The 21358-nt window shown below is 36.2% G+C and overlaps 1 protein-coding gene across 6 annotated transcripts; it reads right to left on the bottom strand.

The window, feature by feature from the left end:
• Nucleotides 1–1017: 1017 nt before the first annotated feature.
• Nucleotides 1018–19521, bottom strand: LOC111004788 (MUS308 and mammalian DNA polymerase-like protein). Of its 6 annotated transcripts, none has more exons than XM_022275974.2 (27): nucleotides 19343–19517; nucleotides 18342–18775; nucleotides 18031–18238; nucleotides 17057–17947; nucleotides 16425–16489; nucleotides 15786–15891; nucleotides 15471–15671; nucleotides 14986–15186; nucleotides 12345–12506; nucleotides 12009–12248; nucleotides 11717–11929; nucleotides 11176–11526; nucleotides 10853–11005; nucleotides 9085–9303; nucleotides 8567–8785; nucleotides 8360–8477; nucleotides 6304–7466; nucleotides 5926–6123; nucleotides 5331–5590; nucleotides 4581–4770; nucleotides 4400–4489; nucleotides 2955–3307; nucleotides 2751–2859; nucleotides 2527–2661; nucleotides 2324–2420; nucleotides 2095–2244; nucleotides 1018–1941 (listed from the first exon to the last, which is right to left on the bottom strand). In XM_022275974.2, exons 1-26 carry the CDS (start codon nucleotides 19376–19378, stop codon nucleotides 2144–2146), a joined length of 6513 nt encoding a protein of 2170 aa, XP_022131666.1. In that variant the 5' UTR covers nucleotides 19379–19517; the 3' UTR covers nucleotides 1018–1941; nucleotides 2095–2143. The 6 variants fall into 6 exon arrangements, 5 of the variants coding, with proteins under 5 accessions (XP_022131666.1, XP_022131664.1, XP_022131665.1 ...); XM_022275972.2 differs by having other exon boundaries at nucleotides 1018–1894; nucleotides 18031–18241; XM_022275973.2 differs by having other exon boundaries at nucleotides 1018–1903; nucleotides 18031–18241.
• Nucleotides 19522–21358: the final 1837 nt, after the last annotated feature.

The following is a 21358-nucleotide window of genomic DNA, read 5'->3' on the forward strand; positions in this document are numbered from 1 at the left end:
TTGTACCATAAATGCTTTGGTTGAAAATGTATTGCTAATAATTTTGATGATTAATAGTTTTTGTGTAATGTCAACATTAGAACATAGCTCAACGGTTAAAGTATTTTACTCGTTTCCTTAAAGTCAGAGATTCAAACCTCTACTTCCATATTTGCTGTAAAAAAAATAGCTTTCGTGTAATTATTATATACTAAATTATGGCTTTAAAAAGAAAGGAAAAAAAATTTACTGTAAATAAAAAGAAATGTGGCTACTGAAAGTAAAAGACAATCAATTTTCCTAGATGTATATTAATTTTAGCCTCTTCTCCCAAATAGTTCTAAAATATTTTTTGAACAATCCAATCACCGGGTAATCCATGAAACTTGGATCCAGTTTGTGCAAAAGGCCCAAAAAAATCGAGGCCCATGATATTATTGGGCTTCTTTTCCCTGATTAAGCCCAGCTTAAATTTCGCAACGGAAAAACTACATAAATAGATGACCCAAATTTTTAGATATTGTAAAAGTGACCGTCAAAGATCTGGAAAGCAGATATTCATCCTAGCATCCGAATTCTAATCCCAAAAATACCCTCTAAAATTGGTTCTCCTTGCTAAACCCAAAATTGTGAAAATATTAAAGTACGAAAATAGAGATTGAAAATACAACAAATCAACGTCAAGATAATTATTTATCGTACATAATAATGATTACTATAAAAAATAAATTGCAACGAAGATAGGTTTACTTAATCGAAGTAAATGTATTTACACAAAAACAATGAACTTAGTTTCTAGAATCGATTTTTTAGTTCAAGCCTCAAGGTTAAAAATTTGTTCTCCTAATCTAAATAATTTATTAACAATTAATAAAATAGCAATCAAAATTTTTGATCTATTTATCAAATAGAATGTGCATCACTAATTAATATGTTAATGATAACATAAGTATAGTTCAACTGGTTAAAACATTTACTTGTGACCACAAGATCGCAAGATCATACCAAAAGATTGAATCTTCAAATGTGAACAAAAGCTTAAAGAATGAAATATCATTAAATAATTGAATCAGAACAATGTGTACAAGGTTGTATAAAAAAGAAGAAAACTTTGTATCGAAATGAAAGTAACTTTATGGGGCCAGAGAGAGACCAGCATTGGAGTTTACTGAAAAAAATATGCATCTCCAAATGCAATGGCTGAACAGCCTCTCTTTCACATTATAGTTTATGGAGATGGTGGCCATATGCATATACCAAACAACCAAGGATGGCAAAAATTTGGTGGGACAGACAAGATGATACTGAGCAGCAGTTGGAAATGGTAAAAATGAGCACTGACCGAGATGAAATCTTCAAGTCGGCTTGATGCGCTCACAATGAAGTATCAAATGAGGAACCAAATAACGCTCTGATTCTTGGATACGCGTACCTTAAGAAGTATGCTGCACCCGGGTTCTCGCCTCCACAACGATGCCACTTTCTATAGCTTCTCGTCGTTTGCATTATTTGCAGGATCTCGAAACACTTCTATGAGTAATCCATACCTCTGGATGGAGAGGATATTTACCAATATAGTCAAATGGTGAAATATTATTAGAAGAAAGTAGGAACACAGCGTGTTCTCTCGATCCACAATCGACTTGAGGAACTCCACTTGGAAATTGTTGTAGAAGCAGATGTGGGAAGATGGCTGCAAGAGAAGGCAACTGCAGCAGAAGAAAGATGACAGGTCACAACTCCAGTGTCAAAAGCAGACCATACGAAACCGGTTGCTTTGAAGGTTGCTGATTATAAAAAGCTGTTGCGAATTCGAGCATTTGATGAAAGGTCTCAGAATAAAGCCAAGCACTGTTTCCATCAGCTTCTTCCTTTCTTAAGGCCAGGTAGTCTACTGTTTGCACCAAGCTTTCTTCTGAAAAAACTGAAACCCTTTTAAGCTCAATCATCCACTAGGAACGTCTACAATACAACGAAATAGAAAAAAGTTCAAAGACTAAATAATTACGAATTACTAGTTCGAACCAAGAAACCATGAGGCAAGATTATCAGATGGTCGAACTAATATGCAACTTTCTGGAATAGATGAATATCATATGGTTATAGCATACAAACCTGGATCCAAATATTTGAAAATCCGTCACATAACTAAAAACTTTGGTGGTCAAGATCCCGGCACAAGAACTTCATTCTTGCAGTGATCTAGCACGAATGGCTCCAAAGAACCCCAAGATCGTCCAACTTTCAATTTGACTTGCAGAGGAACTGAAAAGAATCAAAGACAGTTCTTGTGGTAAACACTTTGAATGTACAGAAAGGCAAAATATAGATGCGGCATATTTACCCAGAAGTGAGGCAGCATTTTCCATACTAATTTGTAACAAAGCTGCTGCCTCCTTTACCATGGAAGGATCAACTTCTAACACTAACTCATCATGCACCTGAGTAAGAAACTTCATAATTACTGGAAATGATTGTACATGAAGTGGAGTAGACATGACAACAGTAAAATTTAAGCATTTTGCAAAAGGAAACTGCATGATGAACCTGTAACACAATTCGGCAGTGACCCCTCAAGATGTTAGAGTTAGCTGCAGGTAACTGTGTAAGATCTGGTGCATCCGTTCCAATGACATGGTAAATGTTGATCATAGCAACTTTAATTACGTCAGCTGCTGAACCCTGGTAAAAGTAAAACTATTAGCACATAATTATAACATCACTTTTAAACCAAGATGGAAAGAGAGGGGAGAGAGAGATGAATTTAATACCTGACAAATTGAATTCACAGCTTGTCGCTGTGCTTTCGATTTTTCTTTGCTATTTGGAGAATTTATTTTTGACAAGAAGCGTCTTCTTCCTTTAAGAGTTTCAACATACCTGAAAAAGATTGTGTTTTGGACGTGCGGAAGTGAAAGGCGTTATCTAAACAAATGAAAATAGCACAACACACAAAGAGAACAATAAGTTTTTACCCCTTCTGACGGCAAAATGCAACCGCCTCATGAAGCCATGAAGCCACGCCAGGGAAAGAACTCTTGAAACTTTGAATCTTCTCTGTCGCTTCATCCCGACTACATTCCAGTTGTAATGCAAGTGATTTGGCCCCCATTCCATAAAGGATTCCATATACCAATCTTTTAGTTTGATCTCGCTCATGAGATCCAATAGAGTCTTCTGTCTTCCCTGTCCATCTAGCAGCAATCATAGTAAAAACATCCCCATGAGGCTTACTGAGGAGTTCAATCAGTGAGGAGTCTTTTGAAAAATGTGCCATCAGCCGCAACTCTATCTGAGAATAATCTGCCGATAAGAGCAACCAATTTTCCTACAATATATATTAAAATAAGTGCTCGTCAATCAAGGTTGGACGCAGTGTAGGGAATCTTTAATTCTTCAATTAAATAAGAGAAGAAAAATAATCAGTTCAACTTCAGAGAACAAAGCATAACTAAAAATGCCAACCTCTGCCATTGTACATATATATGAACATGAAGGAAAGCAGTAACTTTTGAATGATCATAAAAAATTATAAAAATAATAATTAAAAGAAAGTTTGATATTTATCACTAATGCAAACAAACACAAACTACTCCAAACTCCACTCTTACACGCTATTAAAGTCATCCAACCCAAGCTATCACATCTACCAGCATTCTCACCGACATCACCTTGTCATAGATTAAATTCCAAATCCTTCAGTCAAAATTCACAATTATTAGTTCGCATATTAGATTTACTGGTTGTAACCAGATTAAAACCAAGTAAATGTGAAGAACCAGGGGATTTTACGAGTATAAATTATGGTAGATAAATTTTGCTCTTCATAGAATGCTTTCATACAGATATCCATCCAACCCCAACTTGCAATCATAAAAATTGAAGCAACTTTATCCTTGCATGTCCTTTTTTCTTTTCTTGTTTTTTCCTGATATCTGTGAGTGTCTGGGTCAGCTTACACACACTTCGACTCCTGCCTGACCTTATTACATTTGGTTGTCAAGGTAACTCGTAGGATATTAAATCCTAGATAGGTGGCCACCATGGTTTAAACCCATTTCCTCTAAGTCCTTTGTTATTTATATTGGTCCTTATTGACCACTAGGCCACACCATGATGGTTCTCCCATGTCCTATTTCTATAAAATCATTTTTTCCTCATCTTTTGAACCATAAACTCTGTTTATAACATGCAGTAAATATAAAAATGAATAGCAAAGGGACCCCCACTAAGGAAGCTAAGGTGTGTATTTGTCCACAATCTTGAATTATCAAAAGTGTTGGAAAGAAGAAAACAAACAGGAATTCTTAGTATTAGTTTCTTAATAGAAGTTGCAATAGACAATGTATGAGAAGCATAGCCCCCAAAAAAGGTCCACAATGCTCAAGAAGAGTTATTGAACAGAATTTAATGGGAATACCTGAGTAGAGATGAAAAAATCACGAGCATTAATTTTACAATGATCAACATCATCTTCGCTTATTTTGAAATCTACCATATGCTCAACACACTGCACTCCGGGAATTAATCCAAGCTTTAGTATATGGTTCCATCTTTAATTTCATTAACAAAATAAGGAAAAGAGGTATAAAAACACATACCTGAAGGTTAGGCTCCTCCATGGAAAGCCGACCAGTTGCTGTGGACGTTTGGAGCCAATGACCATGTAGCGTGTATTTCTGTGTCCTTGCAGATAGCTTAGCTAGCGTGCAAATGGATCCCAAAGTACAGTTAAAGAGCTTAGCCAATGTCCGGTGCTCTTTAATGACTGGAACAATAGGGTGTTCATACCTGAAATACGAGACCTGTATCAAATACGTGGCTAGCTAGGCACACAGAGAGCACTTGAAAAAGATCCACAAAATGCTATCAAATGTGACTCAAGCACTCTTGAGAGTTCAAAACATGCGTGGAAACTTACGAACACCAATAATAGCATTATAGGAATATGACTTTAACTTGCATTTACTTTCTTCCCTTGAGAAAATATATTATATTCTTTGTTACACTAATAGATGTTTAGTTTCTAAAATAAAAAATGCACTTTACTTTTCTTCCTAAAGGCATTAAAGAAAATATTAATGTCAGCATTAGGAGGCCAAGGACATTTTCTAACTTGTAGTTGAAACCACCGACTCCATTTTGTGCCAATAAATGAAGGAATCCATCACGTTGGAATCCTCTCTTCGACATTCTCACTTGTCATTGTTTGATCTGATACTAAAGGCTCGTTGTTTTACATAATGGCATATAGCATGGAGCTTATGGACCTTACTGTTACAGACAGCAATGTTTCAATTTCACATGCATCCTCGCATAAAAATTATAAGAATCTATTTAATATTTATTACCTCAGCAGGTCCAAACAATGTTTATCAGTACTAGGATGTTGTTTGCCTTTGTTGAACCCCTCTGGAATCGAGAGCTTCAAATGTCCATACAGAACATTTGCAATATCTGCTGCTGCGTACAGGGAGAAGGTCATGCCAGCTAGCCTATAAGCTTCCTTCTCGAGGCACCTGAGTTTTTTTCCCAGTAAATTACGGGCTCGAATGCATCCCTCCATGTCAACACCTATACCCCAGGTTTCCATATCAGCAAGAATACTTACCTACAAAAATTACATGGTTTAACTTCAAATACTTCAATTGCTCGATCGAGCAAATATTAAGGCTGGAGTTATAGATTTTATTCATTTGCTTTATGGAAGAAGAAAATTTCACTCTTAAGTGTCATTTAAATCTTGTTGTAAAACAACAAAAAGCAATATATGAGCCTAATCTGAAGTATTACTTTTATTCTAAAGCCCTTCAATCTGGAATTGCATCATGTTCATAGCAAATGACCACTAACCTCTTTTATTTACTATTTTTAGTGGCATTAGAAGAACCAACTTTTAGTTTCAATTTTCCCTTCAGCAAAATGCACAGGCAAAACAAAATTTACCAATGGAATCTCTACACTATTGAGAGCTTCCATGAGTTCTTCAGAAATTATTAACTTCCAGAGAACAGAATATAGAGCTCGTGTCTGTGCAACACGCCGACAGCAACCATTATGTGCTACTCTTCTCATCTGATTCTTCCACTGGCCACTCCTATTAGCAGCAGCAGCAGCCTCACTAGATAATCTTTTCTTGACTTCCTATTTCATCACCATTACAATTTCAGGGGAAGATTAGATACCATAAAATGTTAGAAAATCCATCAGACCAGAACATCCTTCATTATCACAAGTTATCTTGATTGAAAAATGACAGACACCAATAAGAAAATTTTATTTTTCAGTTATGGTCTTGGATTAGTTGAGTTGATTTTGTCGTACCTTCTCCAGGTTAGGGGTTGAATTTCTCTCATCATCTGGCCAAAGAATCCATGCCACAATGCACATATCAATTCCATTGCTTATGTGGACTCCAGACAATACTAAGTATGAACCATCTACAAGTTCAAGACCCATACTACGCCGAGCAGAGTTCAGGTAACCCAATTTCTGAATGGAAACTGCCGGACATTTAAGCACCTGAACCTGAACTTTCAAATTCCATGCAAACTTTCTGACATTTTCTTTTGCAAAAATTTCATTGATCCTTTTCCATCTTTTTTCAACCATCTCAAACTGGCGCTCATATTGTGAAACATCTGTCTGGTCACCAGTTGTGCTGTCATCCGGATAAAGACTTTTTCCACTCTTGGACAATAACAAGTCTTTCGGAAGGTTCACATAATACACCGGGGAATTTTCCCAACAGATGGCTATTCCATGTAATTCAAAGGGGACAACAGAATTCACTACAGATCGCTTGGTATAATGAAGATCAAAATAAAATTCCTGGGTAGCATCCCACAAATCCAAGAAAGATTCAAAGCCACCAAATGTACTAACTGCATGCATAGGACCCTTCATGGAAGACCCATCTCTTCTGGGAAGATGCAAATCATTGCTGCCATGCTGTTCCCCTTGAACATCTTTATTATACACGTCTTGCACATTGATTGAATCATTAATTTTTTTCACATGATTAGAGATTGCAACATCTACCTTTTCTGCGCATTCAACCACAGTTTTTTGCTCCTGGATCGAAGACCCTTCAACATTCACCAGATGATTCTCAGTGCCAAAATCAGACCGTTCGACTTCAACAGAAATTGCTCCAGTTTGACTCCGGTTCTTGCTACCTACTTTTTCAAAACTAGAAGTTCCTCCAAAACATGAATTTATTGAAACATGTTCCATTTGTGCTGTGCCAACAACTCTGTTAGAAGTATCAATTTCAGAGGGAATACTTGCAGCCACTTGTGCTGTTATATTTCCATCTGCACTTACTGACAAAGGACGAGAAATTTGTGGCACAATTAACCCCAATGATTTAAAAGCAGAGAATGCAGCAATCCTAGCCTCTTCGGCTTTATCAAGAACGACTTTACGTGCACCATGCTTAATCTTCCTTGCTATTCCAACATGCATGCGTCTTTGTGCTGTACTCTCTAAGAATCAACCTCAATATTAGAATAATGAAAGTAGAGAAAGATAACTGCCAATTATAACAGTAACCAGAAATCTTTGAATCTCTAAGAATAAAGTCATTTGAATCCAAAAATAAATAAGTAAGAGAATAAAGGATCAATCCACACTACACAATCCTAATGACTCAACAAATAATCACTATAACTTGATTGATTGCAGCTCAGACGGTTGTTTCGGATCAGGCGAACAGTTTCACATTTGGTGGGCAAAGAATGTAAAATATCTAGCTTTTGGGCTTGCCTTATGTATGCTACCTGGAGTCTTTTTCCTTCTTTTAATTTTCCTTATCTGGTCATAGGATTCCTCGTCTTCATGTCTCTTATCAAAAAAAACATAGGATTCATCGTCTTTATGTCTGCTATATAATCTTTTTGTTTAGTATATTATTGTTTTCAATCGGACAAAATATTGGTTGTTTCCTAGCATGGGTTGAACAAGATCATGCCATAACTAGTCAGCAAGGGGTCGAGAACAACCATGACCATTACTCCTTTCCAACCTCCAAGCCCAAGTTCAAAGAGAGGAAGGCTGGTGTAGTGTAATTAGAAGTTGTTTTATAATTTTGATTTGAGTTTGTTGCATTGTTGGTTGGTTAGTTGTCATGGTTAGTAGGTTAGCATCCTATATAAATAGAGGGTCAATCTCTTATATTTGGGTTTTTTTTTTTTTATAATAGTAAAGACTTCGGTCAAATGGCTACTCCCCTTGATGCCATTAAGCCCTCACATCAAAACCGACAACAAAATTTGAACAAACTCCTCGGGTGAGAAAATTGCATAACATAGAGGATAGATAACTTTACCAGCTGACCAGAATCAGCACAAACAAATTATTCAGTCTCGGTTAAACTTACCTTCTGCAGTCCATGATGCCGACTCAAAAAGAGCTTTAATTACTTCTGCATCAGATGCTTCTGCAATTGCTAAAGGTGTCCGCAAACCAGCTTTGTAGAGTGCTCTGGCTCGAGAACCCTGAGAGAGAATTGCTTGAAGTAAATAACATCCAATGCCGCTGATTAGGATACACAAAGGAACAAAGAAGAAAAAATAAAGGACAGCACCTTAACATATGGAATAAGAGTAAGTTCTACAATCTCTGCTCTCACTCCAAATGAAACACGATTTTGGAACTTGGCTACTAAACCTTCCAGATCATGCCATCCAAGCCTCTCACAAAATACAGAAACCATAGATGCGAATCTTCCAGCACTCTCTTGTAATGCTTGAACCATCCCTCTAGCGACTTTAAAAGCTTCACAAACTTCCGGAATGGGAGTTTCCTTCACAACCAGCATGAACACAAATTAGGTGGAAATCTTTCAAAAACTTTTCAATTTTACTGTACAAAATCGAAAGATGAATAACTACAATAAAGGAATGAAATTTATTTGCTCGGCTGTCGAGAGGAAGAGTAATAAAAATAATTCTATTGTATCCATATACATAGGTAATGTAGAAAAAAGGGATTCATGCTGTTTTTTATCTACAATGTAGGAACAAAAGTAAACATGAACTAAATATTAAAAGTCACCAATCACACAGAAAGAAATGCAAGACTAACTCAACATATTTCACACACCTGAACAAGTCTTGCCAAGATGAGAGCCACATAAAATCGTTTACACACTCGAATGGTTTGCTCCTCTGAAGGTCTGACATCATACATGCTCCCATGTTCATCTCGCTTGGTACGTAAACTTTTGACACCATTTCTTGTTATGTTCGCACGTTGAACTGGTGCACCATGTGCCATGCGCATCAAAAATGGTTCTGTTACTCCGACTCGATTCCCAACAGACTGCACTCCCATTTTACATATTTATTTAGGGAAAGAGAAATGATTCAACAAACTTAAATTGCTAGCCATGTGGCAAATAGGTGGTGGGATCACCTGAAGACCGTGAAAAACAAAATACACAAATTCCTCGACATAAATTATCACACTGACACTCAACAGAAATACTACCAACACAGCCAAGTAAATGCATAAAATATATATATATACTTAAGAAGCATACATACAATGCCCAACTTTGACAAAATATATACATTACGTTTCTTATGTGCAGTTCCATTTCATAGTAGAGAAATAGGAAAGTAGGCCATTTTAAACATGTATATTTCATATTTATAAATGATACAACACCTTGTAAAAGACTCACTCCTTGATAACAAAAGTTTCTAAAGCAAATTCGGGATCAAACATGCTTCTGGAGCCTTAAGCTTAAAATTATTACTACAAAATCTAAATGATTCTCATTGAAGTTTTCCATATTTACTCTGATTATCTTGCCATTGGCACATAACTGAACATGTAAATAGTGTGTCTTAAAGAAGAATTCTGAAAAATTCAACACTCTTTAAGTTAAGCGACAAAAGAGTGACATCTCAAGAGGTCTGACAAATGCATCATTCCATCCATTTTACTGAAGTTCGCAACTTTTTTACAGGAGGCCTCATTAATAAAGCTATTTAGAAATAAGCATCCTTAAGTGAAGTTATAATATACCCTCAATTCGTATTACGTATAAGAAACAAGGGAAGAGAGGGGCTGTGAGAACTATACAGAAAGAACCTAGCAGTCTGTGTATCAAAATCAAAGTGGGAGAGTTAGTAAACTATTGATTTGGGAGAGAAGAGTCTGTCAGCTGATGTAAATTAGCTTAAATATAATGGGGGGAGAGAGAGCAGTATCTAAATGGAATTTGGTAGAAGAATACTCCCGATTTGAAATTTTCTGGCTGTTGACCACTGTCAAGTCTCATGGCCAAGGCTTACCAAGGCACAGCCGCACGGTAGTATTAGAGCAGTTCCATCTATGAGGGAATAATTGAATAAATAAAATGGAAAACTGATTGGAAGCAGTGGAGGAAAAGTTTGCAGAATCCCAATCTTGGCAAAGGTATTTTCACAGGTGCAAAATTATTCAAGAGAGAAGAACGTGGAGATTCAACTAAAAAGAATGGAGAGTGTGTTTGCGCAAGGAAGCAAGAAAGATGTAAGGGGGAAAGTGTTAACGGAACTGGAAGAGGCACCAGAGAGAAAATATTTTATCTAATTTCAGTATCTATTTCTATAGGACACTAAGCATCATTTCGTCCAAAAAGAGATGTTTAAAGAGAGAACAAGAAGCCTTCTCTCACAAAAAAAAAAAAAAGAAGTCTGGTAATGCCTCTGAAATGTGGCCTACAAAATTGATTGTTACTTCTTTGCATTTAAATAACATATATCATAGAAATTAATTGTGGAGAGGGTTACAAATCTAATTTGAACCATAAACTAGACCCTAATCCTAAATTTCTGATTATTTGAAAGGAGTCTAAAACTAGCACAGTAACCAACCTTACCTGGTCAAGAGAAGGCAGACCCATAAACCGTTCATAATACAACTCCCAATCTGGCTCAACATCAACATTGATTGGTGTAACTAGGTACACCAAATGTAAATCAGATGCAAGCACAAATCCTTCTCGGGCCCTCGAAAGATCATCCAAAACAATCTAAGAAGATAAAATAATCAGTTAGAAAGCATGCTAGTCCACTTAACTACCATATAGCCTACATAATGCAATTGATAGAACCAAATTAAAACTTGAAAGCATATGGTAATTTTGTAACACGTGCTTTCACAATGAGTACTGGTGGTGGAATTATAGAAGAGGTCTATTACAAGTGATTCTTCTGGACTAAGAGAGCTTCCGAACGATGCACGTCCAAGAGGTGTGCTGCTATACAACTTGGTATCTTCATTCCATTCAAGAAATTTTCCATGGCACAACCACCGAAGAGATTCCTGTGCTGATTTAACCACATCTTGAAATGGTTTTGTGGAATTCAGAAGAGTACACCTTACATATCGGTGAATATCAGTTGCAGTTTGAACAATCCCACCAGCCACAACTTCTAAAATTGCATGAGTCATTCCATTCTTATCTTCAGACAAACATGATTGCAGTGGTGGACAGCTCTCGTTAAGAAGTTCATTAATTCTTTTAAGCTCTTCTGGTCTGCAAATGAGTACCTGCTTAGATGAAAATGGAGAAAAATGTCTGTAAAAAGAAGAATCCAACAAAAGGAAAATGTCTCAATATAGCAAGTTCAAAAAAAAAAATCGAAGCAAAGAGGTCGGGTAGTGTAGGCCAGTTGACAGTATGTTCATAAATCAGCATGTTAATAGACAACCAGAACTTGAGTTAAGAATTAAGACTTACACTCTCCCCCTTAGTATCTATTCCAGTCCGGCCAGCCCGACCAGACATCTGCCTGTACCTTGCACCATCAATAAAATCTCGTCCAATCCTAGGTTGTCGGAAAATAACCCTTCGAGCTGGCAGGTTAACTCCAGCAGCTAAGGTAGATGTAGCAGTTAAAACACGCAAAAGACCCCTGCGGTAGCAAGTTTCGACAATCTCTCTTTCCTCTACCTATTGACAAGTAATAAATATAATTAAAAGATGACCAACGATATGATTTACTTATAGGTACAAGAGATGATGAGTATACAGTAAGGCCAGCATGATGATAGGCAACACCAGACGGAAAGGTTTCCTCTAATATAGGATCCAATCCAGCAGGACATCTTCGCAGTGCATCAATCGCCGAAAAAATATCTGTAAACTCACTGTTCTCATTATGGAGTTCAACAGAAAACTTCTTGAGGAATTTTGAAACATGTTTTGCTGTTGATTCACATCCTTTTCGACTGGAGCAAAAGATTAATACTGAGTGACCCTCCTCAACAACCTAATATACAATTAAATTTTTTTATCATTTCTCATTATTCAATATAAATTTAGAAACAGGTACTAGTACTACTTAACAAATCAAAAGAAACCATACCTCGTTACATAATTCTACAATGTGATCCGGATCCTTACCACCAAGATTAGCTGTTTTTGAGATTGTTCTAACAATATCCAATTTTTTATCATAAATGGTATTGCCAACTTTAATGTACTCCTCTAACGGAACAGGTCGAAAATCAGTATGGTACAAGGCAGCCTGCATGCAAAATTTCAAAGTGACAGTGGAGTTTTCTGACAACAGAGATGCAATGACCAAGCCTTTAGATTTTCCAAAAGGCATAATTGTAGCACTCCATCCCCTTTCAACCACAAACCCAAAAATGAGCAAATAAATTCTGAAAATGAAAAAGGAATTGCCTCCTACTGCTAAGACCCTGATTCCAACATAAGATATACGTGGTTTGTTAGTACTTTCAAGTTTCAACCATGGTAAAGTATTCTTCAGCATTTAAAAGCACTTCCTATCTAAAATCATTATGCTTGGCAACAAACAATTTTAATCACTTTCGAGTAAAGTCCAAAAACACTTTAAAGTGCTTTTAAAAAGGCAAATGGTAAGTGCTTTATCGATTATTTTGGCTTAATCCTTTATTATTAATCTCTCTCCAAATATATATTTTCTCATAAAGTTATCTTCACACACGACACATCTATAGGCTATACCTTCACTTCCTAGTCTCTCCCTACATATACTAGTCTCTCTCCACGGCAGCTCTCAGGAGCTTCTAATCTCTCTATAACTTTCTCTCACTAACTTATCTTTTTGAACAAGATACTAACTTTCATTGAAGATATGAAAAGGAACAAAATGTTCAAAGATACAAACTCTCGAAAGAGTGAAAGGAAAAGCATAAAGTAAAAACCAAGGAACTACAAAGGACTAATAAAAGCGCTCCAATTGTTGAAAATAAGAACGGGGGAATGAATCCACAAGAGAGCACAAATGAGAAGCCTCAAACTTAGCGGAGTTGAGACATTCAAGCATGGATCTATGTTTTCCTTCGAAGATCCTCAAATTCCTCTCGAACCATAACTCAGAAAGATAACTTTTCACAGCATTGATCCACAAAGCCCGCACCATGGAATAAGGATGATGAAATCCACATAACAATTGGATCAAATTGGCTTCTGCCTTGTAATCCAAAACCCAATCAACATAAAATTGAGAAAACAGAGAAAACCACCCAGCAGCAGCAAAGGAGCAATGGAAAAAAAGATGATTCAAATCTTCCCCATTTTCCTTACAGAGGACACAAATAGACAGTAGTAAAGCAGAAGAAGGGAGCTTTTTCTGAATAATTCTCTCACTGGCTTATCTCAAAACACATACTCTCTCTCACAAATCTTTTTTTACCATCCGTACTTTTTCTCAATAGCTTTTCTTCACAAATATTTTCTGGCTCTAATCTCCCTCTGCACACAAAGCTATTCTAACTAACTCCACTTTACAAGATACATTGCCACTTATACTCTCTCAAAGCATACACTTTCTTTTCTTATTTAGTCTCTTTCTAAAGTCTAAATGTACACTTTCCCTCGCTGATATCTCTACATATACCATCACCCTCTGGTTTCTTTCTACATCTATTATTCACTCTTTTAACTTCTCTCTAGGCATTTTCTTTTACTGTCTCTCTATACACACACTCTTTTTCCAATCTCTATTTAACAACATTTTCTCTCTATAGCTCAGTGTTTTCGAGGCGCAAGGCGCACCCCAAGGCAACAAGTCCTTTGATCGCCTTGAGGCGAGAGGCGATACAAAGGCGACGCTCGAGTGAAGCGAGGCACACCTTAATAAATAAATAAATATTATATATATAGTGCATAAATTTATATAGTAAACATAATTTAAAAAATAAATACCAAAATAGTGTCATAGTAAATGTCAACAAGATACATAAAACAACCAAATTCAATAAGTTTAGTCGGAGATGGGAGCGGCGACGGTGATGGTTAGAGACTGGAGCAGGCGATGGCCGGAGATTGAGGGTGGTGAAGGTGAATGTCGAGAGGCATAGAGAATGGTTAGGGTTTGTGGACTAAAGTATTTCGCGAGGGAGAAAGGTTCCTTTAAAAAAACACATTAAAAAGAAAAAAATATATATATATATAAGGCAGATCCCCTGGCCTCAGGCGAGAGGCGCACAAAAGGCGCACCGAGGCGAGCGCCCGATTGAAGGTGCTCGCTTGGGCACCTTTGCAAGGCGCACCTAGACGAAATCGCCTCGCCTCTCGCCTGAGGCGAACGCCCGGGTGCGCCTCAATAACACTGCTATAGCTATAGCTACACTAAAAAATTAACACAAATGCTTTCTCTCGCGAACTTTTTGAACACACTTTCTTTCATTCATATCATATCTTTTTATAATCTAATTGCATCCTGTCTAATAATTTTTCAATTCTTAAAAAACTTATACTAATCATTCAAAAAAAAACTTCTAAATTAGATCACAAATAATTCTAAATTGTTAAAACCAAACAATAAAATAAAACACTCAGTCCTCATAATAAAAGAATTTTTTATAAAAGCACTTTTTTTTTATTATTGAACAACCAGCATCTACACAAGCCCAAGTTATTTTTATAGCAACAGTAACCCTCATCCTTCCCTCTAACAACAATCATATTTCCCATTAACTTTTCTATAATAAAAGGGTTATTGATTCACTAACCTGAAGCCAGTCTGCCACAGCTGCCACATTTGGCATGGTTGCACTCATGCCAACAATTTGAATACCATGAGCAGGGTCCGACTTACCACTGCTTGTACCAGAACTCTCGCCACTGCTAGAATCTAAATTACCTTCACCAGCAGCATAACGAAGTTTTGTTAACAAAAGCTCCAAAAGATAACCCCTTGTCTGATCCCCAACCTGTCAATGAAACAGAGAACAAGAACTATCTAGATGAATACCCTAACAGGGAAAGGTATAGCTGAACTACTGATCTCTTAAAGAAAGTAGGAAATTCTCGTACTCATGAAACATTGACCTAGTGTGCTAGCATATGACATATCAATCATCACTTATTTACAGGCCAGTTAGTGAGAATAAAAATTAAAAAAAAATACACCTATAAAACTGCCACAAGAACAGTCTTCAAAATTCTTATATTTCTGTCTCTCGTCCCAAATTTTCATATTGATTTTCTTAGTTACCATGTGCAATTCATCTATCACGATGATTCCAATTTCTGACAAACGACCCTCTTCCAACAATCTGTTCACCAAAGAGTTTGCCTTCTCAATTGTGCAAACAGCCACAGAAGTATCCTTAGGAAGCGTTCCACCACCTTGGTTTCCATAATAACTACGCACATGCTTATCCAGAGGTTCAATAAGCACATCAAGATGTGCTGCCTAGAACAATTGGAAATTGCAAATAAAACATAAAATTGTCAAATATAAGAATAAAATTATTCACAAGATCATTTGATCTACATAGTTTATTGAACTTGAAAAGCAATAGAACACCTTTTCTGCACAAATTGATACATATGGAAGTACAAGAAATGCCATTTTTCCAGTAGAAATGACCCGCCGTAACATTAAAATCTCTGCGACAAAACTTTTTCCAGCACTGCAGAAGATAAAGCCAAACTAAGAAACATATACGGAGCGTTTGGAAGTGTTATTTTCGGCATTTCTACCATAAGTACCTCTATTATAATTACTTTAATTTTGATGGAAAAAAGAACTGCTTAATAATAAAATACTTTTTTAATGAGAAAGAGAAACTAAAACTTCTGTTGATGTGAGTAGTAATCCAAAACCCTCTACACCCTATAGGACCATCCTATTCCTCCCAAACCAAAAATGTCAAAGTAACTAGCTTGCCCCAAAAGATTCATTTTCCTTGCAAAGGGAGATGTATAAGAACCTCCCTCCATCATGGCCTTGCAATCCGTACTAGGTACAAATCGTCCCAAGAGAGCACAAAAAATAAAATGAGTTATGCAAAATATTTTCACTGAATTTTTGTTTAAATAGTTCAAACTATCTTCCAAAATAACTGCCAGATAGCAAATCATCTCCAATGCTACTAGAAATTTTTCCGTCCAAATAATAACACACTCTAGAAAAAGGGAAAAATTCAATGCTAAAATGCAATACCTAGTAGATGCACAATAAACAAGATTTCTTCTCTGCAAGACACCATCTACCTTAAGACATTCAACCTGGAAAAGTGAAACAGATTGTTGAGTGTTTTTCAATCACCAAGTTTTTTTTTTTTTTTTTTGAACGAGATACGAACTTTTCATTGATAAATGAAAATGAACAAGATTGTTCGAAGATACAAACTCCCATAGGAGTGAAGGTACAGGAAATAAATAAAAGTAAGCATTAGAAGAAATAAAAACCATAAACTTAAAGAAACCTCCTTAAAGAGGAATTATAAAAGCCTCCCAATTTATACTAGGAGAATAAGAAGAGAAGAGATTGGAACGAACACACCATTGAGAGGCTTTGAATTTGGCGATTGTAATAAAAAATCAAAAGTAACTCGACCAACAGACAGTCATATGGCAAAAAGTATCATCAATTACTATTTAAATAAAGCCAATTAAAAACAAAACATTTGCATGCACTCAATTAAAATTCATCGGAATAAATTAAATAGGTGTAAAATAATAACTTTTACGAAGTATAAAAGAAGAACGGAAGAGTTTTTCATTCACTCCATTCAAACATGTTTGGACACTTGCCAAGAGAGCACTTAGAAAGTTTTTAGTACTTTACAATACCTGCCAAGCATGCAGTTTTGAGATTCCTTTCTCTTTGTAAATGCTGCAAATTTCAGGTGGCAGCCAGCAACTTAGATCTAGCCAATCTTCATGTCTGATAGAACTTGAAGGTGTCATTTCCTTGTTAACATCATGAACAGTGGAAGCCCTAAGTTCATGAACCACTGTGTTAGATGTAATACTATCAGAGTGACTAAATATGTTCACCTTCGCTTCAGTCACTTCTGGAACAAATGAAGTTACTTCCATTTCATGTATTTTCTCATTTGTAAGAGAGTCGCTGTTACAGACGTTATGCTTTGCTAGACTGTTACGAGTGGTATAACAACAATCAGATTGCACATTAACTTCATGTGCATTAACTTTAGATTCATTTGAAGCACAACAAGGTGATGTACTTTCATCCAAATTTTTGTCTTCAGCTGAGAAGTCAAAATGCTTAACAGGAAGTGAAGACACTTCTCTACTTAAGTCTTTCAAATCGCTCCTCAATGAAACTTTGGAAGCACCAGGTTCCCCCAGCCTGACTCCACTGCTGGCTCCAACTTCATCAAACTGTCCTTTTAACCGTTTTTTAGAAGGTTCCCCTTTTGGTATTAAAAGTTTCTTCGTATTACTCTGGTTCTCTACAAGCTTAGTTTCTTCAGTAGCATAATTGGTAAGATCAATGCTTGGAGCACACAAACCATCTGCAAACACAATTGCTTCTTTCCAAAAAGCTTCTCCAGGAGAAAATGTAGAGCTTCCGGACTTGGGAGTTTCACGAGAACGTGCATTTGCAGTCGACAAGCCTGGTGTTTGGCATTCAGTCAAACAATAAGGTGATCTAGGTGCTTTACTGCATTTCTGCTGGCATGCCTTAAGCACAACAGGATGACTGCTATCAGTATCCTGCCATAATAGTCATTCAAAAAAATGATATCAGATTTTTCGAATAATTACATGAATCTACAAAAGAAGGCCAAAAAAAATACCCCAGTGTCAACAAAAAAATTGGACTGCATGTTTCCGCAGCACATCTCCCTTGAGGTATCAGCTTTGCCTTTGGCATTTGATGGGCCAGCGACTGAATGCGTCTTCTTTGGTAACTTAGCCTCCCCTTCTAACAGAGTAGGACTAGAATGCCTCAACTGAACAGTCACTTTTTGCTCAACTGGCGTACTAACGGTCGTCTGTACTTCACTACTATGAATATCGCCATAACATTTATAGTTTTAATTGAAAATGAAGAAAGAATAAGAAGAAGACAGCCTTGTACTTGCAACAAACTACAATGTACATATACCTGCAGTACAGAGACAAGAAATCAGCTGCAAACTGTTTAAGCTCTGGTTTCTCCGTGCATGGTACGACACCCCAGTCACTTGCCATAGCTTTGACTGCTGAACTTCCGGTCTCGTACGATTCCTGCAGAGTTCTTTTTTTGATTCCTTGAGTTGCTTCAGAAGTGTGAGACCCTCGAGACAGAGCGAGTTCCTCTTGTTCATTTTTAGAGGAACTATTAATTTCCAACAATAAGTTTCTTTTTACCAAGTCTTGCGCAAACAAGGTCTCCCGAACTGGGTTATCAGAGTTGCCATGGTCCTGTGAGTTCACCAGGTAATTGTCCAACGTACCCTTGGCACCAGGAGACCCTTCAAATGTCCTTTTTCCATCCTTCTCGTAACTCCCAGACTTCAGACTGGGAGTAAGAGGTTTCCTTTTCTTTGAAGCATAAAACTGCACGCAGTAGACGAAGCCCACACGTACAAGAACCATTTAGACATCCACCCATCAATGCAAATTGCAATGAATAATGTCTAAAAGAACAATTTCTTATTTTCAGAAACACGGTATTCCACACCCCATCAAGAATTGATTACAAGATTGTAATATACAATACATGGCCTCGTATTAATCTAAATTACAAAATTTTGAGCAAATTGGAATAGTCTTGGCCCTCTTATTAATTTTCTCAGCAGCCAAGTAGATACTTCCCGCATTCTTAAAATCAAAAACCCAAAAATAACACAAGACAATCCACCCTGTGCGGTTTTCCCAGTAACAAACCCAGAAAAAAACAAAGACGGGGAAGGAGGAAAAAAGAAAACAAAAATATCAAAACCCCTCTCTGGATCAGCGAGAAGAGGATATACAGCCATTTTGGCCACAAAGATGTAACATGCTTCAAGGGAGATGTTATGAAATAGCCTCGACTTCAATTCATGTTCGTGTTTAATTTTAGCCTCTATGGATTATATACAGATTGAAGTGAGATTGAAACTGAAACTGAAACTGAAAGAATACCTGGTCGATGCGCGTAGGAGGAGAGCCGGACGCCATTCATGGGCAATTGAGAACCTTGGCGAAACTCCAGCTACGAACTCGGCGCCAAAAATAATGGGGTTCGAATGAATTTTCAAAATTCTCAGGCCTGCCGCTAAGCCGATGTAAGAAAATGTTACGCACAGTACAGCACAGTAGAATTGAGCAGGCGTAGGGGTTAATGCGGTTAATTAACTATAGATTCCAAATTGTCTGGACAAATTCAAAGGTTTGAATAAATCTTGACGTGGATTGAAATGTAGATGTCTCTTCTTCATGTGTATATTAAAACATCGATATGGATATAATTTTTTTAGGTTAAAATATTGTGTGATCCATATACTTTCAGTTTTGGTTCATTTGGTCCCGTACTTGTGTTCATTTTGGTCCTTGTAGTTTAAACTTTGGTTTAGTTTAGTCCTTGTATTTTGAAAATATTCATTTTAGTCCTTATACTTTTAAAAAGTGATCATTTTAGTCCCTCTTTATAAAATTTTGACACATATTTTACGCATAACGACAACTCTTTAGTATAAAATAATGTTTACATTTGAATAAATATATTGATTTTAGTGCCATGTCGAAATTGTGATATTAAAAATAAGAATAAGAATAAAATTAAATGACTAAAACGGTCATTTTTTAAAAGTAGAGGGGCCAAAATGTATAGTACGGGAACTACAGTTTAAAGTACAGAGATCAAAACAAACATTTTCAAAGTACGGGGATCAAAATGAACCAAGACTGAAAGTACAGGGATTAAACTAGTATTTTAGCCATTTTTTTATTAAATATAAAAACCGTAATAAAAACCAACGAATAATTATATTTTTTTAGTTCAACAAGTGGGATGAGTATTCGAACTAATGACCTATTTGTCAGATAAGTATGTCAATTATCACTGAACTAAGTTCATATTGACTATTAGCGCATAACTAGTTCACACTTTTTAAATAAGTTAAAAAATTATTAATAGTTGTATTAAAAATTATAGTGACATGTTGATATTTTTCATATTTTGTCGACTTTTTGCAATACTTATAAAATTTCAATTCACTCGTCGAATTGAAAACTATAAACATGTAGAAATGTCGACATGTTATAAAAACTTAATGCACTGGTTCTAATGAATTATTTTTCTCTTATTTTCTTTTATTAGTTCAACTATAGAGGGGTAATTTGAATCACTTGCTTTTAGCAGGAGTAAACCTATGCCAACCAATCTTAATGAGTTTTGTACCCTCTTATGACTTATTAAGTTTTATCTATTTAGTACAATAAATATCGTGCAGATGTTTGAATATTCGCTCTTGATAAAATAGAGTATACACTTATTATTAAGTTATGTTACTACATTTTTGCACCTTTCGAAAACAAAGCTGGTGTATTGATTGATTAAGTTATTGGTTGCTTTAGAGACATTTTTTAGAAATGAAAAGTTCAAACATTATCTCGTCACGATATTGCAATTTCACATTGCATCCCTTTGACATACATCGAATTTGTCTCATAATTGCTTACCAAAATATAGATAATTATCAATTTGCTCAGATCAATATGAGCATAACTAGCGGTAATTGACATATACCTCAAATCAAGAAGTCGTGAGTTCAAATTTCCTTCCGTGATATGTTGTACTAAAAACAAAAAAAAAAATTTGATTATGCGACGAGGATCAAATCTTGAGACATGCCAATTTTTCATAAGTGATGTAGAGTATTGATTTAAAGTAAACAATATAGACTTTACAGGAGAGGTCGTCGAAGATGGTTTGATTGCTTATCAAGTTTAAGGCTTCTCTGAGTTATTTTATTCCTACCGTTTAGGTCTTATTATTTTGAGTCAGACCCCCTTGCTCTATAGTTTATTTTGGAATTTTGCAGATTGTCTTTTTGTATGCCACTTTTATCTTTCCTCTCTGTCATCTTTTTTTTTTTACTCAATTTATTATTAGAAAAATCAAATTTACGATAACATGTTTTGACCTAGTCAAAGTTT

Source organism: Momordica charantia (assembly GCF_013281855.1).
Source record: "Momordica charantia cultivar OHB3-1 chromosome 8 unlocalized genomic scaffold, Mcharantia_2.0 BLBB01000008.1, whole genome shotgun sequence".
Classification (NCBI taxonomy): domain Eukaryota; kingdom Viridiplantae; phylum Streptophyta; class Magnoliopsida; order Cucurbitales; family Cucurbitaceae; genus Momordica; species Momordica charantia.

Excerpts from the sequence above, each read along its gene's own strand:
- LOC111004788 (XM_022275972.2), bottom strand. The coding sequence starts at position 19,378 with ATGGCGTCCGGCTCTCCTCCTACGCGCATCGACCAG. Across the intron at positions 15,892-16,424 it reads GTTTATTGTGCATCTACTAG|TGCTGGAAAAAGTTTTGTCG; the intron begins GTATTGCATTTT and ends TATCTTCTGCAG. Across the intron at positions 5,591-5,925 it reads ATAGTGTAGAGATTCCATTG|GTAAGTATTCTTGCTGATAT; the intron begins GTAAATTTTGTT and ends TAATTTTTGTAG.